The following is an 18,936-nucleotide window of genomic DNA, read 5'->3' on the forward strand; positions in this document are numbered from 1 at the left end:
GTGACCCAATCTCTGGTATTTCGTATGTTAAAAGATATAATGAAGAGATATACTGTACCGAAAAATACACTCGCGCAAGGCTTCAGTAGCCAGAATGGAATGTTAGTATCGCCGCTTATATTCCTTCCTCCTTCGGAACTGTGTCAACGCGATCGTGCCTGCCGCCGTCGCTGCAAGATGATCGATCGTGCACGTACGTGACAGCTGTCTATTGTCTTTCTTTTCATCTCGTAAAAATGAATACTCCAATCGTGCCTGAGACATAATTCGATACGAATCATCCAATATCGCCAAATATCTATGTAGTAAATATAAAATGAAATGTAAAGCCGATGTAATGAAAAGAGACAAATGTGGATCAATAGATTGATACTTTTCATGTTCAATCTCTTTATTTTCTTGTATTTATTAATCGTAATGGAATCAATTATTTAATTTATGCTTTTGTTCTCTTGTCCTCCCGCAATGCAAAGCCTCCCGCAAAAGCTAAAAATTAATACTATTATATAAAATTAATTTATGTATGTAACAAATTTAGAGTTAAATGTTTGAAGCTACATTTTTTAAGTTATTATTTTACTTACATGGTGACGTTAATGTTCAAAAGATACAATCTTTCGCAAACTCTTAATTCTATGCGGCAGTTGTACTGCGTGTAATATTAAATTACACTTCATTAAACTTCCTGAAGTATATATGATTGAGTTTCCAAGTGTAAAGTTAAGTATATATGTATGTTCAATGTTCTTGGAAAGTGTTTCAATCGTTTAATATGAATAATGTTTAACTGTCAATGAATTATTTATGCGATTCAAATATTCATCGTCTCGTTTACGTGATCTCAGTGATCTTTTAGAGAACCGAACAAGCAGGCGGAAGACGCGCAGGTGCTTAGAATATAACTTCTTAGTTTAAAAGTAGTCGAGCCGCTCCGTCCTGATAAAAGAATCCAGGATGCAATTTCGCATCGGATACACTCCCGAGGCACGCGATGTCGCGCGACACGAAGACGGTGTCTTTAGTCTTCTCCTGACTCTCCACCCAACGATTGCGACCGCAGGAAGCGCGTCGCAAACAAGTTTGCTCACGCGTAATTAAATCGCCATCGAGTCGTCGCGTGTCGCGCGATTAAGACGCCTTTTAATTTTTCCCTTGATTGACAGACAATAATTACGTATCCCACGAAGCGTTTTTAAGTTTTGCCGCGTTAAATCTGTCGCGTATCCGGATAAAATTGTTCTTGTGTAACTCTCTTCTTGTGCAAAAATTCTCAAGGAGTGATGACAAGCAGCGAGCCGGTAGAAAATCCGCAGGAATCGGAGAAGTCTCTCGACGACATTGACGTTGGCATTGACGTCGATGGCCGTAAACCCAGCATATTCACCCTGTACGCGAAAATATTCCGATTGCTTCTCGCAGTGCAGACACCGAATTTCAGTCTTCTCAGCGATGAATTACGTGACAGAGAACTTGAAAAATTGATACTGCCGAGCAACGAGGAATGGCGTCAGCGGGTTTATCAGTGGCTCGTGGAATTCCAGAGAGAAAAGGATGCTGAAACCGAAGACGAAAGGTAAGTCAAAAGACGCTGTATAAAATTGTAAGCGTACTGTAAGATAATTATAAAATAATAAAAACATTATAAAACAAAACGAAACAATGTTTCGCTACTATTTGCGATATTATTATATACTTAAAAGACATTAGATTATTTCACATATAAAATTCCATTAATATATTTCTTCAAAATCAACAAACTAAAAATTTTGAATTAGAATATAGTGAGACTAGTTAATTATATTCTAATATATTAATTTATTACTAATTTTTAGTATATTAGTTTATTTAATATTTTCTATTCTAAAAAAGGCGTGTTAACTTCGTGAAGTTCTTTTTTATCGAATATTGAGGCCTATTTTCCGCGACGCTGATTGGTTCTCTCGCTTGGCTCGAACTTCGTGTGACTTGAACTTTGTGTTGCGAATGTCAGAATGTCATAGTGGCTGTCAGTGCGGTTATATTAATTTATTATTTCTTAGGAACGTGAAAACGGCAGCTGTCAATTCTGTCAAATTTGTATTGATGAAACATGATGAAATAAATAACACCTTTAACGCCTTTTTTAGAATAGGATTTGTGTTATTTATTATATAATAAATAATAGATGAATATTATTATTCGAAAACATTATTAATATTGAAAAATAAAATAGTGCACGCGTAGCGCGCGCCTGTGGTGCTAGTAGACTAAGGGCTAGAACTTTTTCATTTCTGAGTTTACGGTATTTTCAATAGCAGAGAACTCTAGGCAATATGCCAATTAATAATATAAACATCTCAGAACTCCTCGGAAAAAGAAAAAGATTTTTTAATAAATAAATAATGTTTTCGAATAATAATATTCGAATCATATATTATTATTCGAAAACATTATTAACATTGAAAAATAAAATAGCGCGCGCATAGCGCGCGCCTGTGTTGTATGTACTAGTATACATAAAAATATCTTATGAAAAATAAAAATATCTCTTATCTCAACTGCTCCGTGACAAATGAATGAAATGACGTTCTTTTTAATCTATGAATTATCGATTTCCCATCGCCTGATGGTATTAAAAATAGCGATTGAAAGATGCGATCACTATACTATCTGACGATTAATATCTGACGATACGTAACGTTAGCACAATGCTTTCACCTTATTTTGTCATCTGGATCACCAAATTGCTAGAAAACGAAGCGTTTCTGCGTTATCGCGGTCAAGGTTAAACAACGCGCGAGATGTCTTGTCATTTTAATGTCATTCGTTGTATCTCTGATATATAAGGTAGATATTTAAATCTGGAGAATCTCTACTTCGCCGGAGAATTCAAATTTGCATATCGAGAATCTTGTTTGAATTTTCGTTTGAGGATGGATGAGGAGTCTACGCAACATGCGGGTCGTAAAGATTCACAGGACTGGGAATGGTGTCCCGAAAAGAGAGAAGACCTTCCGAAGGGAAGAAAAGAGAGTCAGGACATCGCCATCTCCTTAAACGCCGTATCGGAGACTGGCGGTTCCATGACGGAGGTTTGCATAGAGCCGGGTTGGCGTATTAACGACATTCTCTTGGCGGCCAGAGTCCTGCAAAACACGCAGCCTTCCCCAGATTATGCCAACGAGGCTGAGATGAGACGTGTTTTCGGTCTGGTTTACGATGTTCTCAGATGTAAGATCCACTTTTTGAGTATAAAGAATAAGTTTGAGTAGACAAGAGAGAAAGAGAGATTTCTTTGTAAAAACTTTCAGACAAGAATATCCTGAATCGTGCTCTCGAAGACGGAAGATTTTGGTATCAAAATGGTCACCTGAAACAGAGGGAGAGAGTAGTCTGGTTATTATTGTACGACATGCAAGGAAGGAAATTCGCACGTCAGCGCGACTGCGAGGCACTCGAGATTCGAGAGAAGATGTTCAAGGTTTTATCTTCGTTTCGTTTTCCGTTCGTTAAATCCTTCGTACCTTTCGGTGAATAAGAGATTTATCCGTTGTACAAATTATGATTTTTTCAGGCTGTCGGGCTGAAAGATATCGAGGACGCTCTTCTGAACGCGAAGACACACTTGGCGGCAAGCATCTCGCGTCTCCGTATCGGCGGCTCGGCGCTCAATCTCGGTTACTTTTTAGATTTGCAAAATATAAAAATCGTGTCAACTATTGACACTTTGTGTAATTTTGATTCACCACTTTCCCCGTTCAGATCAGCTTCTTCCCACGCATCTGCGTATCGCCGAGGGAATAAGTTGGGCTGACGAAGGCGCGATCGCTTCCGGATGGATCAACACCATCAGAATAGCTAGTAAGAATGAGTTCGCGAGGAGCATGTCGAAGCTGAAATTCAGGCACTGCGATGACGTTAAAGCCGAGGAACTCAACGAGAATGATTATGTCTTCGATCCAATTTGCCCCAAAATCATAAATTTGCATGATAGGGCACGAGAGAAGCTCGCGGTGTCCGACTTGGTTCGCGATCATCGATTCGTCTTTCTGGTAAATATAATGCATTTTCAATGTATTATGTAAAAGAACACGCGATATGCGGATACAGATGCCTTCAATTTGAAGTAAATGGAACGGAAATTAAAAGTTTAATAAGTATCATATATATAATATTAAATTTTTCATACTCACTGTTTTATTAAATATTAATATTAAATTCTGCTATTATATATATTGATTAATTAATATTGAATTAATGGCATTAAATCGAGTGTTATCAATTGAAATCAATAATATGAATAGGATTACAATTTGATTTACCCAGGAAAGATCCCTGTGCCTCGGAGCGGCCACGCTGGCGCAGGCGATACGCGTCGCACGTCTTTGCGGTCCTGTGATCCTCACGCACTCGATCGCCCCTCGCCATACAGGCTACCTGGCCGGGTTGCTGGCGGATATCGAAGACGTCGGAAGGCTGCTGGCTTTCGGAGCCGGAGACCGCCGTTGCGAGTACGAGGCCTACCTGGAGACTTTGGGTGTTACTCTGCAGCAGTGCCGAGTGTTCTCGGAGAAGTAATAAGCGAGAAACAATCACGATCCCTTGATTATCCCTTGATTTCTCTCTTTTTTTATTATCAGATATTCATCGCCACCACCCTCTGTCGAATTGGAAAGAGCAACGATAGTTCTAGCGACACCCCCGTGCAGCTACACCGGTGTCAGGGACATCGTCGACCTCGCCGTCGCACGTGGCGGTGACACCAGTTTGCTGGAATCGCTGACCAGCGACATGGCAGGCGAAATAAAACAACCCCGTACCCTCTTAGCCGAGCAATTCTCCACGCTGAAATACGCGCTGACCAGACCGAACATACAGTTCCTGATATACGAGGTGCACACGATCCTGCCTTCCGAGACCACAGAGATGATCCGACAGGTCGTCGATTACGCGAATCAGATAGCCACGGAGAAGTACATCCACGAGCATCCTGTGAGTGAGAGACTTAAATAAATTTGTGATATAAAGGGAATCTCCCTTTTCAGTTAATATTTTCGGAATCCTTGAATTAGAATTCCTCTCATGTATCTTTACTCGAGTTATTTGATATGTCAAGGTTTCTTCAAATATTTCCATATTTCGATTCTCATTTTCTAAAAGACGTGTCACATTTTAGATAAAGAAAAGAACTCCGAAAGATAGCAGTGGCAAAATCCCGAAGATGGTGAAAACTAGCGCAGGTAAACAGGAGCATTCGAGGGAGCAGCAGGAGAATCAACCGGAAGAAGAGGACGATGAAACATCGATAGTGACGAGCGAAATCGTTGTAAGATCATTCAAATATAATTTACTGCACCATGTTTATCACCATTTATTATCACCTATTACATTAAAGAAATAATAAAACAATTAAGCAGATTCCTGACAGTGATTTGTTCGAAGTCGGAAGTATCGATGAGATTTACGGTGACGACAACGAGCGGACGTTGGATCCGGGCTGTTTCATCGCCATAATCAAACGGAAGGAAATGATGCAATTCAATTCGCTTTTCATGATCAAAGTCGCGGAGTCGAAGGGATTGTTCGGCGATTCTGACAAGGAATGTCCGAGTCCGAAAGAGGAGGTCGAAGTGCAACAACCCACAAAAGTGGTGCAAAAGTCACAAATAAGTCGCAAATTTGTCAAGCGAGTCAAAGTACGTTACTACATTAACATATATCTAAATAAATTTCAATTTTATCAGATATAAATTTTATATCAACATTTTGTCACGCGAGTGAGCAACCAAATTTCAAATTGATCGCATTGCTTGATAAAAATCCCTCAAACGTATGCCAAGCCTCGTCAAATCTTGTCGTAGTCTCGAATTTTAATTTATCCCTGAATTCATCTTCTTTCTGCTATTTTTATAAGGATTAAATATAAATTAATTTTTTAAATCTGGTATTTCAAATACGTAGATTGAGATAGATCGCTTAGCGGCGCCCACGCACTCCTCGATATCGCGGACCTCCAGCAAATGTGAACTGTGTCCTCGTCACGGCCGCTACATCGTGAGGGATGAGAAGCTGCTGTCGATGCAGATAAGTGAAACACGGAAACAAGATGCTCGGCGATGGTGGCGGGATGCAATCACGGTCGTCGTGCACTCGGAAGGATCTGGCATCGCGCGCAACTTTCGTGCGATACGCTCGGACCCGCTGACGCAGAAACTACTCTTTCCATTCCACGTGAAGAAGATCTCGTTGTCGAAACGCCGTTCCCGCAATTCGTCCGACGACGAATTTGTTCAGAATTCGATTTAATTCGTTGACATGACAGCTTCGTTTCTCCTACGTCCAACATTCTTAAAGATTCCTCATAAGTGCGATGCGACTCATGCATTCAATCAATGCAGACCGGCAGCTATTTATCATATACATATTTGATTGAGAAACTTACGTTATATTAAACTTATTTAATTATAGAATCGTTTATACGAGAAAGTATATTGCGCTTTGGTGACGATTCATATATATTTAGTCTATTAATTAATTTTATAATCTAATAATTTATCTGCAATAACAATAGAGTACTTAATACTATGTATTAAACAATAAATTGATTGAAAAATGAACAAATAATTGATTTTAATAAGAGCGTCTTAAGTTTTGCTTTATCCTATAATAGGAATTATTATTTGATGTATTATGACCTTATCCGAAACGTTATTACCTTACTTTCTCTAATCTGTTTGTATGACTCGATTTTGATATAACTTTCAAATTGTTCCAAGTAAAAATAATCGTTCAAACGTTTAAATTAATGCGACAGTCATTCTGCGATTAATCGAATCGCAATGAATACGCAATACAAACGTTAAATTTGTATCCGAAGAATAGAACCTGTTAAAAACACATCGGATATTTCATGAATTCATTCGGAACACGCTTGACTGGCTATCATAAACGATATGCTCAGCTGTGCAAAATAGACTTTTATAACAAGTAATCAATGTCAGGTTTTTAACAACTGACAAGTAAACAAGGTCACGCTAAGTATTAGCTAGCTAATACGCTAACGAAATAACTTTCCGTTCGAGGAGATTAAGGAAGTAACTTTAAAGTGGAGAGATATTAATTCTTTCCATCCCGCCAAACAATCTTTCAAGCATGTATGCAATTTGGACGCAATCCAGATTATTACTTAATCGCTACGGCGTGAAAACGCGATGCAATTTACTAGCGCATCGTCGTGGTATTGCGAAAGAAGCCGTGGTAGAAACGGTATGTGATAAAAGTAAAATGCTTTTATCCTCTCTCGTTTTCTCTCTTTCTCCGTCTTTTCAAGCTGAAGCTCTTTTCCTTAGAAGTACGATTTGTACCGCCTTGACAAAGGGCCGTCTGAAAAAGCGACATTAACCGTGGACGATGCGACGTACGCCCTGAAGATGATGAACTACGTGCGTCGAATGGAAAACAAAGCCGCGGAGCTCTACAGAGAGCGGCTCATCAACGGTTTCCTGCACTTATACGCCGGTCAGGTAGATGAGTAACTCCAGAGAATCTGAATATCTAGAGTTTAGAGCCTCGACACGTACGATCTCACCTGCACAAACCGGATGTCGTCCGAGCTGTGATTGAACGCACGATGTCTGTGCTATCTTAGGAGGCCGTGGCCGTAGGCCTGAGGATGGCCATAAGCGAGCCAGACACCGTCATCACGGCGTACAGGTGCCACGGCTTCGCCGTCGTATTCGACGCCCCGGTTCGCTCGGTCCTTGGGGAACTCATGGGCCGCAAAACGGGCCCGGCCAAGGGCAAAGGCGGCTCTATGCACATGTACGCACCCCGATTCTACGGTGGCGACGGTATCGTCGGCGGACAGGTATGAATGATAACGAGATTGTCCATGGTTAAATCTTGATCCCGAATTTTATAATTTCTGACTTCGCTTGCGAGACCAGGTACCGATCGGCACCGGTATTGCTCTGGCGCACAAGTACAAGGGCACGGGCGGCGTGTCCATCACGTTGTACGGGGATGGCGCGGTATCGCAGGGCCAGGTCTACGAGGCGTGGAACATGGCGAAACTGTGGAACCTGCCGGTGGTGTACATCTGCGAGAACAACAGGTACGGCATGGGCACGGCCGTGCACCGGCACTCCGCCAACACCAAGCTGTACACGCGCGGAGACCTCATACCGGGGATAAAGGTAAAACTCAAGGGGGACCAGCCGTGTGTCACGTGCGTTTCCCACCTTTCAATAGGTGGACAGGCGTGTCGTTTGTGTCACATTATGTAACATTATGTAATGCGACTGCGGATGTGCACAGGCTGACGGAATGAAGGTGGTGGATGTGCGAGAGGCCGTACGCTTTGGTCGAGATTACGCGCTCAGAAACGGCCCGATCGTGATTGAGATCACGACCTATCGTTACTATGGACACAGCATGAGCGATCCCGGGGTCGGGTATCGAAGTCGAAAGGAGATTAAGACGGTTAAAGCGGAACAAGATCCAATTATGCTATTTAACAAGCTCGTCTTGGAGAAAGGACTGATGACCGAGAAAGATGTCCAGGTATCTGTTTTTAAATAATTATTTAATTCGACGTCCTGAATAAAAGACGAGAATTTGAGAAAAGTGTGGAATATTTATGAAAAACAATCTGCGTGATCGCGAAATATGGTTAATTTACTGTCAAAAGAAATTGCGTTTGAGAACTGTAATTTACAACTGTAACGTGAAAAGGAATGACAACTTTGACTGTATGTATCTTGCACGATTAGGCGATACGAGATTCAGCCTACAAAAAGGTCGATCAGGAAATGAAGCAAGCCAAGGCCGACGAGTGGCCAGATATGTCGGAAATCGCGACCAACATTTACGTCAAACCATTGGAAAAAGTTCGTGGTAAAGTCCCTTGGGAAATATATTAGAAACAATGTCATCAAGTCTTTCATTGTAAAGTTATTCATAATATATATTTTCAATGAAAACCTTACAAAAATAAACTTCGAATTTTTCATGTGACTCTTCACAATAAATAATCTAAAGCTGTGATAATCCCCTTTTTCAATTCAGTTGTTTGAGAATTTAATGATCAACGAATGATTTATACAAAGATCTCTACTAGATCCTAATGAATCGCTAGTAGAATAAATTTTCTGATGAGTTTTCAACCGTCTAATATTAAATAGCCAAGAGACAGTACAATAGATAGCTCAATAAACCCAACACAATAGACAAAAGAAAAGAACGCAAGACGTAAGAAGAGAAGGAAGAACGCTCGTCTCGCACGCTTCATCACGTCGAAAGGGCGATCAATTAAAACTAATAATCGTTTAAACGACGATCGCGGGCGCGACCAGCGAAATGGTTGGAGAGATGGACACGGGCTTGTTGAATGAGTCAGATCATGAAAGAGGCGTAGGAGAAGCTCGGAGCCAACGCGGAGGGCGAGACGAAGCGAGCGTGAACGTCTCTGCGGGAGTCGCCTTACGTCGCTCGCACGTGTCACGTCGCACTAATTGAATTCTAACGAGACAACAGTCGGTCGAGCGGTTGAACAACATCAAAACGGTCGATCGTATACAAAACAACGTTTAATACTACCATGTTGATCTTTCTATCGTGAACATGCACGTGAGTTCATTTGTGCAATCATTAATGACAGTCTCAAGCGATTAGTGAAACTGCCGAGCATTGTCTTGGCTTCCGTGTGTCTTGTCTTCTGCTATAAGTTCCTCTTCTTTGCGATGATACTATCGACCGCAGTTCCACTTCTCACAGAAAAGTTCTGCTCCGTTCCGCGATACGATTAAAAGTTTGAAGAGTTTAAATGTGACATCCCTCTCGAGCGGAAGTTAAGAGGGAACGGACAGATCGAAAGGTGGCAGTGGCTAGAAGTTTACGAATGCAGGAACGAGAGGTACGACGACAAGTAATTTCAGGCACAAGCGGTCAATTGTCTCAAGTTAATAAACTTTAACGGGCGACGACAAACATCAGCCGCGTCATCGACTAAAGCGCTCGAAGAATTCCTCGGAGCAGATGACAATGACTCGACAACAGTGTAAACTTTTACGAGATGTTGATTTTTAATTACGCGCGCCAGGTGTAATTTATAAAATAGGCGCGATATAAAATATATACGACTGTAAATTTTCTAATTTCAATGTTAGGAATCCGTTTATTCATCCGGACTCATCTCTTCTTTGCGCGACCAAATGCATTCCGGGCAATCAAGCATGCATTAATTAAAAAAGATTGCACGAGAAGTAAAATATAAATATTATGTCGACAGACGATTTTTTATTATAATAAAAGTAAACATACGCATATCGATTTCGAATATATCAAGTCGGATATAGTTTGTGTGAGTGAAACATTCAAATTGATAAAGCGTTATCTGCAGCGGTTATATCTCGCGCAACATCCTGTTATAAGAAAATACTAGGATGCCGTTAAGCATTAATATAAAAGACCAAACTGTTCATACGTAATTATGATATTTCAGGGAAGTACACGCAGCCCACAAACCATGATTGTGCGTTAGTACTTATATAGTAGATTCATTAGAAAATCTAAAATTTGGCCGAGTTACATCCTTTGTTTAATGACAACAAGCATTAATAACAACAATATGGAGATCGATATGAATATCAGCGACATATTGCGCGGTGCGTATTTTCGATATAAAACTGTAAAGTACACTTTACAGCTTATTGCTTTATCTATTACACATCTTATCTATTATTTTGTAATTGTAATTTTCTTTCTAATTCTTTAAATATTTTCTATATTATGACGATAAAATTACAAATAAAATTCTCTTGCAAATTATAAATTACTGGTAATACTACAACAATAATATTAATTATATTAATATCATATCTAAAAATATAATGTATACATCTTATACGTTTGCCTAGAAATTAATTTACCTTTCTCTCACAGAAGTGATAACATTTTTGGAATGCCTCTGCGATGTGAAACTTCCACTCAAGCTCGAGAGGCTGCGGCAGGAGCTGTTGGCACACGCGAAAGAAACCCTCAGCGTAACTCGGGCATCGTCTCCGGATCGTCCGTATCTAGATATGAATTCCGGCCCGAAGAGCCTGTTGCTGATAAAGAATAAAACAGAAACAGACTCGGAAGAATACGTAGGCATGGAAGGATCTCAGAAGCAGCCTCATCAGGATTACTACGAGACCTGTGAGAACCAAGGCAAGACTCCTCCGCCGTCCGCGATGCTCCCTAAGAGTATGGAACGATACCCCGATCATGATCTCCGCCTCGAGGAGGCTCAAAAATTGCTGAGGATTTACAAGAACCTGCCAGCGGCACAGTCCAGAAGCAAGTGTCACAAGTGCGGTCCAATTTACAAGAAGGAAGGGAAGAAACTGTTCCTACCGGAAAGCCGCGCCTGCTGGATTGCGTTGGTAGGATCACATCTGCTGGTGTACCGAAACGAGCGGCAACCCCGACCGTACGTGATCTACGCGATCCGCGGTTACATGGCGCGAGCAGCGCCCCACGTGATACCCAATGATCGACAGAAGAAAGACTCGGCCTTCGAGATATACAAACCTGGCAACGAGACATTGCAGTTCATCGCGAGGACGCCGAAGGACATGGATCAGTGGATAGCGAAGGTGCACGAGGTGGGATGTGGCGGCAAGGAGAACGTGAACAGCGACGTGGAGATTCGGGAGAAGCAGAGGGCCACGAACGAATTATCCCCGTGCCTGAATCGTCGTGAGAAGAACAAGGAAATGCGACATCAGGATGCAGCAGGGAACCCGATGACGACGAATAAATCGGTCGAATCATTAGCGGATCAACAGAGAGACGAGAAAAAGAAGCGAGGAAAAGAGACGGTGGAGAATCCGCCACCTTTACCCTCCCGAATACCGCGGCGACTTCCTTCTTTGCCGCCCGACAGTGCGATACCGTCCTACAGAGTGGCCGTTGAAGACGACGATGATGACGATGAAATCTATCACAAGATCGAGGACCTGATAAACGGCACGTGTTATCAAAATTTAGCGTTAAGGCGACGGCGGGCCATCGAGGAACAGCAAGATGTTATCTCGTACGACGACATTCATGGAACTAAAGAAAAAGAGGAAGAACAGATGCAAGGAAAAGCTGATAGTACGATGTCACAAGAGGAGACATACGATGATATCGTGCCTTCGCGAACCAACGCGAGCGCCGCAAAAACTGAACATCAGGACAACCAGAGTGGCAGTGGTCCAGCCGCCGAGAAGGAAAAAGAATTCTACGACGATGTAGAGGTAAGTCGCACTCGCTTGTTATACTTTTACATTGGAATTAATTTCAGTAAAAAATAGATTCCACCGAAATAACTCGATGAGTGGAAATTAAGTACACTTCACATGTTTTCTTGTTCCGCAGAACCTAATCTCAAATGGGAAAATTGCTAAAGATCGCGCGAAGGATCAAACCGACACATCGAGCAAGTCGCCGCAGAAGAAATCCTTCTTAGGCAGAGTCTTGAGCAGAAAGGAGTTCTATAGCAAGTCACCGGAAAAGAAGTACAAGGGCAAAAACGCCTCCTCAAATCCGCCACCGTCTTCAGTGGCGGCTGAGGAGATGCCCACTTACGACGACGTGTCTGACCTGACGGCAAACCAGGAGTCCTTGGTGAACGATGAGGAACTGTCGGAGTACAACTGCCCTCCACCGCCGAGGCCGGTTTATACAACGAAATCGCCCATCGTGAACAATCTCGACGATCAGGTCGAAGAAATCTACGACGATGTCAACACCTGTCGAGAACAGTATAACAAAAGCCATCAGGTGATGTCCCGCAATATGATTGTTAATAAATAATTTTTTAAGCACTTAAATCGTGTTTCAGCTTCTCTTAACAAATCGGGACTAATTAAGATTTTTTTACAACCAGCAATCGACACAAGAATCGAGATCGAGGGAAGCTAAAAGCGATGCGGCGGTGTGCAACGCGGATCAGGGGATGAACGACGGGGATAATCTTCCGCAGGAGGAGGAGATCGAGCATTATCAGTCACCGAGAAGCGACCTACGCATTTGCGAAGTCCAGCAGACCACGGAAATTCAACAAACCGAGGAGGACCTGTACGACGATGTCGCGTTATTAATAGACTTTAAATCGCGGCCGAGGAACTTGGCCGAGCAGAAGGACAACGAGGACAGCAGATCGACGGGCAGTCCTGACAAGAAGTCCTGGAATCGATTCGGCGTTAACAGAAGATCACGCACGAGCGACGGCGGTTCCACTTGCGCCGAGCAGACGAACGGACGAAGCAGCAACGATTGCGAAGAGGCCGAGGACGCATTGGACAAGAAGAACACCTTCAAGAAGCTGATCAGCAAAATGGAGAATTCCCTCGCCAGAGTCTCCACGAGAAACTCGACCTCACCCCTCACAGCCAAGTCGAGCACTGCGAACAACAATTTCTAAGACTTTGATTTATGCATGACGAGTGCGGAATTTGTATCGTAGAATTGTCGCGCGAATGATTGCTCTCTTAAGAAATAGATACTCTTGATCCTGACACGGTCGCGTTTGACGTTTTCAAGAAATCTTCGATGAAATTCACACAATGAGAAATTTTCAATGAAGATGATGATGGTGTTAAAATTGTGCCATCGAGACGCGACCACTGGAAGACTAAATTAACAGAGACTTATAGATGAAACAGATTCATCTGTTATACGTGAAGATCGAACGTGAATCAAATGTATTTAATAATATGTTATTATTTCTCTTCCACGCTTTGTATTTCTATTTAATCACACAGAATTATGTAAAATAATGAGCTTTAATTTGTATTAAAAATAATACAAAGTTTTACGTTTAAATTTTGCTAAAAATTGGCACGAATTTTTCAAAGTGAACTCAATATTATATATCAATAATAATATATAATAATATTATTAATAATAATTAATAATAATAATATTTCGTTCCAGTGCAATCCAGTGCAGTAATAAAAAATATTTTTACCGTTAACAGCTGCATTTCTCTTGAAGTTAACTTGTTCTTTCATTATAGCCAAGGCGAACGAGAAGTGTCATGTACGAATATCGTTACTATAAGCGGAAAGGCGTTTAAAAATGCACCGGAGATTCATGGAAGCGAATAATGCACGCAAGTAGTCGTGCGATATCACAGTTCCATCCGCAGCTCACTTCACGCGCCGCGATGCAGCGGTAAAAAAAAGGGATTAGCAGGCCTAGCGCACTCACTGGCGGCGCTGGCGGTACTGGCAGCAGCTGATACGCAAAGATGGCCGACGCGGATACAAACGATACAAACGGATGATTTACGCAGCTCGGCGAGCCGCAAGCGCGAAGTGACACGCGACGGTGAGGATCAGGAATTCGTGTTTGCAATCATTTCCGATATTTCCTGAGGACAGTGCGTTTCACGTGTCACGTACTCCCGCGAGTATCGCGTACTTCGCGAAAGTACTCCGAGGGAATATTTCGAACGACATCGCCGGCACGGATGTGATCGCGAGTGAGAGATCTCTCGATCGAGTGCATTCCAATTGAATCTGAATCGGGTTCGGCGATGCCGATGCGACATTTGTTTTGTCAGGCACGTGGCAGAAGTCGGCGAGTGACATCGACGCAGTGGGATCATTTTCTCCGCAATGACGCTTGTACGGTAAGAGATTCCTTTGGTCGACAGGTGATTTCCAGCGGTGTTTTAATTTCAACTAACGCCGGTTTCCTCTTTCAAGGCGACATCGCAGATATCATAAATACTGCGTGATCCCCCGCGTGTGTCATCACGATTAGAGTCGAGAATTATCAACTGATGCATCCCCTTTGAACGGCTCACGATGGCTTACGATTCACGTAACGTCAAGTATTCACCGAACGCACATACCCATCCTCGAGCCAGCATGACCGGATATGCTTACCCTGGCCACACGCCGCAGCATTTCCAACAGACTGACGAGAACAGAAACGAGAACAACCTGTGCAATGGCAAGGAACACTCCACGTCGTCGATCTCGCAGCAATCGTCCGGCACCCAGACCGTGCAGAAGGTGGACGCCGCGACGATGACGGATCCCCTGCAGATTGACTTCAGACTCACCTCTGAGTACCTGGCGCGCTGCTCCAGCACACTGGGTTTACCATACGTGACTACGAAGTACGAGGATAGCAGCAATAATTCCCCACACAACTGTCAGGAAGTGAGACCGAAGATTGAATTCGAGATCGAGCCACAGCATATTAATGGTGAGTCACTGGTTACAATCTTTCATGATCCTTTTCTCAATAATCTGCAAAGCTAAATATCTGAGAATTTTGACATTAAATATAATCATAAATCTTATGACATTTTGTCTGATAATTATAGCGATAACACATGATTTTCTCTTGTTTAGGTATGTTGGTCTATCATTGTCCCGAGTGTGCATACAGATTCGAGGACCGGGAGGCGCTCCACGAACACCTGGAGGATCACAAACAGAGGCCGCATGTCTGTGATATTTGCGGGGCGAGCCTGAAACGGAAGGAGCACTTGGATCGCCACAAGCAGGGTCACAACAAGGACAGACCTTATCAGTGTAACATGTGTTGTAAAGCATTTAAGCGTAACGAGCACTTGGCGCGCCACATGATCACCCACTCGGGTCGCAAGAATCAAGTTTGTACAGAGTGCGGCAAAGCCTTCTACAGGAAAGATCACCTGAAGAAGCATCTGCAGAGTCACAATAGCAGTCGAAGCAAGCACTTGAACATCTCGCAAGGCCACCAGAACAGTCAGCAGCCGGGCGACGAAGGCCTGAGCAGTCTCGCGATGATGATGAGACAGACCGGGCCTCCTTCGTTCTCGATTTTGCGGGCGTAGTTATTACACCGTAACGTCTGTATTATATATATTATTGTCTCCGTCTATAAGCGAGGTCGTTCTACTGTCTGGATGATTTAATCCCGAAAGGGATTATATTCATACGAATGCACTTTGTCTAACACACCTTTGCGCGATATAACGGAAACTTATTGTTAATACTGCAAGAATCTATCGTTTTTTTTGTTCTTTTTAAGCGATGTCTTTAGTAGTATTTTGCCGACGAGCATGCAAATCAAATGATTAAGTTATCACTTTTGTAATATCCTTTATAATACGCATGTAGCGGATTGTGTATCAAGTATCTGTTAGCATTCTTAATTAAAACCCGAAAAACGAGTGTTTTAATTAAAATCTGACACAAATGTTACCCCATTGATAACATAAATGTTCACGGCATTACTTTTGGTACATCAATAGAAACATCGGTTTTCGAAGTCTACTTTTGTTTGCGTAATTTTGTTTTCTTTTTTTTTGCGCTTTTGAGTGTAAATAATTTTATTTTTAGGTTGCCCATCCTGAACAAGATTATAACGTGAATCTCTCTTTGGGATTCGGATTTTATTGTTGTCCGAAGTGATATTCTTCCTTCCATTGACAGATCGTAGATTCACGAAGTGAACGTTGATGGACAATAGAAACAGATTGCAATATCATGAAACGTTAGATCTCAATATAATGCCAATAACGGGTGTTTTTTTTTTCTAAATGACAAAGAAACGATGGTCTTGCTGATGTAGTTGCTGATACAAGGCAATAACACGATTCTCAACTTCGCGACAGTTCCCTTTCACATTACTACATTTATGAAGTAGAGAAAGCCGATTATCCTAATATTGTAAGATGCTAACAATATCGTATAAATAAAAATCTGCAATTTTTACATTGTAGACCATCAAGCATTTCCGTCGATGGTATCGTGCGTAAAATAAGTCTCGCAGAGATTCACGAGAGGATTAATGACACAATTCCACGAGTATACAATTGTTCAAACATCCGAAATAAAGACGTATCGTCCACACATGGATTCGCTGATATGCATATCTGTAGATAAAATTTATTGTTGCTTGGAAAGAACGGTTTATCGTTTACGACATGGTTGAGAAAGTTTTATGTGTATTGAAATCATGTTAATTATGTATATATTACGGCTCATTACCAGATGCTGATGAAAATGTATCCACTGTAACGTTTTGCGAGGCCATGAAACTCACGTCGATCTCGTTCATTTCCAGCGTAGTGATACGCATCATTGCATTAGGACAGGCTCCATATACATTAATTGTATTTATATGAAAAATCATAGTATTTTATTGGCATTCTCTTGTTATATTGTTAGCTTGTGTGCTCATTGTACATTCACACGAACGTGTGTATGCGCGAAATAAGAGCGTACGATCTAAATCTCTAAAAAAACAAAGACAGGAGAGGACAGCATTTTGTTATTAACTGCGGCGATCTTAATTATATAAATTAATAAATGATTATTATATAAAAATATCTACCTCGTTTTTTGTGTATAATACAGTCATGGGAAATGCAAAAACGCATGTTCAAGTTGGTCGATTGATCTTGTCGCTCGTCACTCTCACAAGAAACCGAAGAAATAGAAAGCACGACGCCGAGGATAAGGATAGAGAGAGAGTTGATTCCTTCTCCGGGTAACGAACCCGAACACAATAGATTTCCTGTGATATGGCTTTTCTTACAATTTATATATATACACACACACGTATATATAAAGAATTGTAAGAAAAGGTATACGCGTCACCGCCGCTCTGTCTTTCCTCACGGTTGCATATCTATGTATATATGTATATGTGTATACATAGAATGATTTATAACATATAGGGATATATTACACGAAGCAGTATCTGAAAAACGCGCGCAGACCTTAAACCTCCACTTTCGCGGCCTAAACTTATCCGCACTTCTAGTACATACCTACGTCTTTACTAAATATTTCTTCCTCTCTTTGTTCTCCCCTTTTTTTTCTCCTTTGTATTACTTATACGTTCCTCCACCTTCCGTCTATGCAGTTTCGCCGTCACGCGCTCTTAGAATCGATAGACACTTTAAGCGTTCTATATAAAAATAAAACGTTGACATCGTCAGAAGGATCGCTCAGTTATACATACTTCTTTCTTTCTTTCTTTTAACACATTAATCTCGTCCATTTCTTTCTCCTCTCTCACTACGTGCATATAATTCTTACTGCGCTCATTCATCCTGCATTAGCATTTTGATTTACGCACGACGAACAATCGGTATTTTTGTACCCTGGAAGACTGCGGTACAAATGTTCAGCTAAAAGGGGTGGCGGAACGTGTCGGGGATAATCGGGGAATGGAGACGCGAGCCTGGATTCCGTTTAAACAAAAGAACCGGCCGAGTTTTTAGGCGAAGAGCGTAACGCGGCCGCCAATGCCGCAATGTTCAACAATTTATCCGGAAGCCCCCGAAGTCGGCTTGGTGTTTGCGAACTGGTCAACTACGGGAAGAACACCTCTGCGTTCGCGGAAGAAACGAGGAAACAGCACGTTGGAGTAAAACGCGGATATGGGGATGCTGTGCGGTGACAAGTGCGGAGAAAAGATCAAACTAGATCGAGCATGCTCAGGATGTATTGCATATTGCACTATGCACGAAGACTCGCCTGCGTCAAGTATTCCATTAAAATGGGCTCAACATCATCAGTTTGTCCTCCCAATTTATCGCGCGAGGGCTACAAGTCGAAGGGAGGCCCGAAAGAAAGGGTTTACCACCGCACAGGGAGAGATGATTCGTACTACTATTGGACGAAAGGGGATTCGCACTTCGAGGCCAGCCGGTTGTCTCGCACGTGTGACTTACGCATATCTACATCTACCTTCGAGAGAAGAAACAAGAATTTGAGCGTTTGTACTATGTCGAGGAATTTGTGGTGTATCGTCGAGGTCTCGCCTCGGTCCAAACGTACCTCGTCGAGATTAAATACTCCGTAATAATCAAGTACGTAATACGCGGCGATCACGCACAAATACACTCTTCTCGCTGGCACGCACGCACGCGACAAGGCGCCGGGATTAGACGAAGCCGAAAAGACCGAATTT

General features: G+C 42.1%; 4 protein-coding genes across 4 annotated transcripts; all 4 read left to right on the forward strand.

Moving 5' to 3' along the window:
* The first annotated feature begins 29 nt into the window (after positions 1-29).
* Positions 30-6,303, forward strand: LOC105278438. The gene is made up of 10 exons (XM_011337533.3): positions 30-1,573; positions 2,912-3,210; positions 3,291-3,460; positions 3,554-3,656; positions 3,742-4,031; positions 4,306-4,553; positions 4,620-4,971; positions 5,156-5,305; positions 5,397-5,675; positions 5,941-6,303. Exons 1-10 carry the CDS (start codon positions 1,281-1,283, stop codon positions 6,283-6,285), a joined length of 2,529 nt encoding a protein of 842 aa, XP_011335835.1. The 5' UTR covers positions 30-1,280; the 3' UTR covers positions 6,286-6,303.
* An 808-nt stretch (positions 6,304-7,111) lies between these two features.
* On the forward strand, positions 7,112-9,021 carry LOC105278439 (pyruvate dehydrogenase E1 component subunit alpha, mitochondrial-like). Its single transcript, XM_011337536.3, has 6 exons — positions 7,112-7,245; positions 7,329-7,502; positions 7,628-7,846; positions 7,926-8,174; positions 8,296-8,541; positions 8,751-9,021. Exons 1-6 carry the CDS (start codon positions 7,132-7,134, stop codon positions 8,898-8,900), a joined length of 1,152 nt encoding a protein of 383 aa, XP_011335838.2. The 5' UTR covers positions 7,112-7,131; the 3' UTR covers positions 8,901-9,021.
* An 88-nt stretch (positions 9,022-9,109) lies between these two features.
* LOC105278440 lies at positions 9,110-13,744 on the forward strand. Its single transcript, XM_011337538.2, has 5 exons — positions 9,110-9,606; positions 10,481-10,643; positions 10,921-12,263; positions 12,385-12,789; positions 12,896-13,744. Exons 2-5 carry the CDS (start codon positions 10,580-10,582, stop codon positions 13,430-13,432), a joined length of 2,349 nt encoding a protein of 782 aa, XP_011335840.2. The 5' UTR covers positions 9,110-9,606; positions 10,481-10,579; the 3' UTR covers positions 13,433-13,744.
* A 491-nt stretch (positions 13,745-14,235) lies between these two features.
* On the forward strand, positions 14,236-17,342 carry LOC105278434 (zinc finger protein 436). The gene is made up of 3 exons (XM_011337524.3): positions 14,236-14,644; positions 14,721-15,228; positions 15,378-17,342. Exons 2-3 carry the CDS (start codon positions 14,823-14,825, stop codon positions 15,842-15,844), a joined length of 873 nt encoding a protein of 290 aa, XP_011335826.1. The 5' UTR covers positions 14,236-14,644; positions 14,721-14,822; the 3' UTR covers positions 15,845-17,342.
* The last annotated feature ends 1,594 nt before the right edge of the window (positions 17,343-18,936 follow it).

This window comes from Ooceraea biroi, chromosome 10 (assembly GCF_003672135.1).
Source record: "Ooceraea biroi isolate clonal line C1 chromosome 10, Obir_v5.4, whole genome shotgun sequence".
NCBI lineage: Eukaryota > Metazoa > Arthropoda > Insecta > Hymenoptera > Formicidae > Ooceraea > Ooceraea biroi.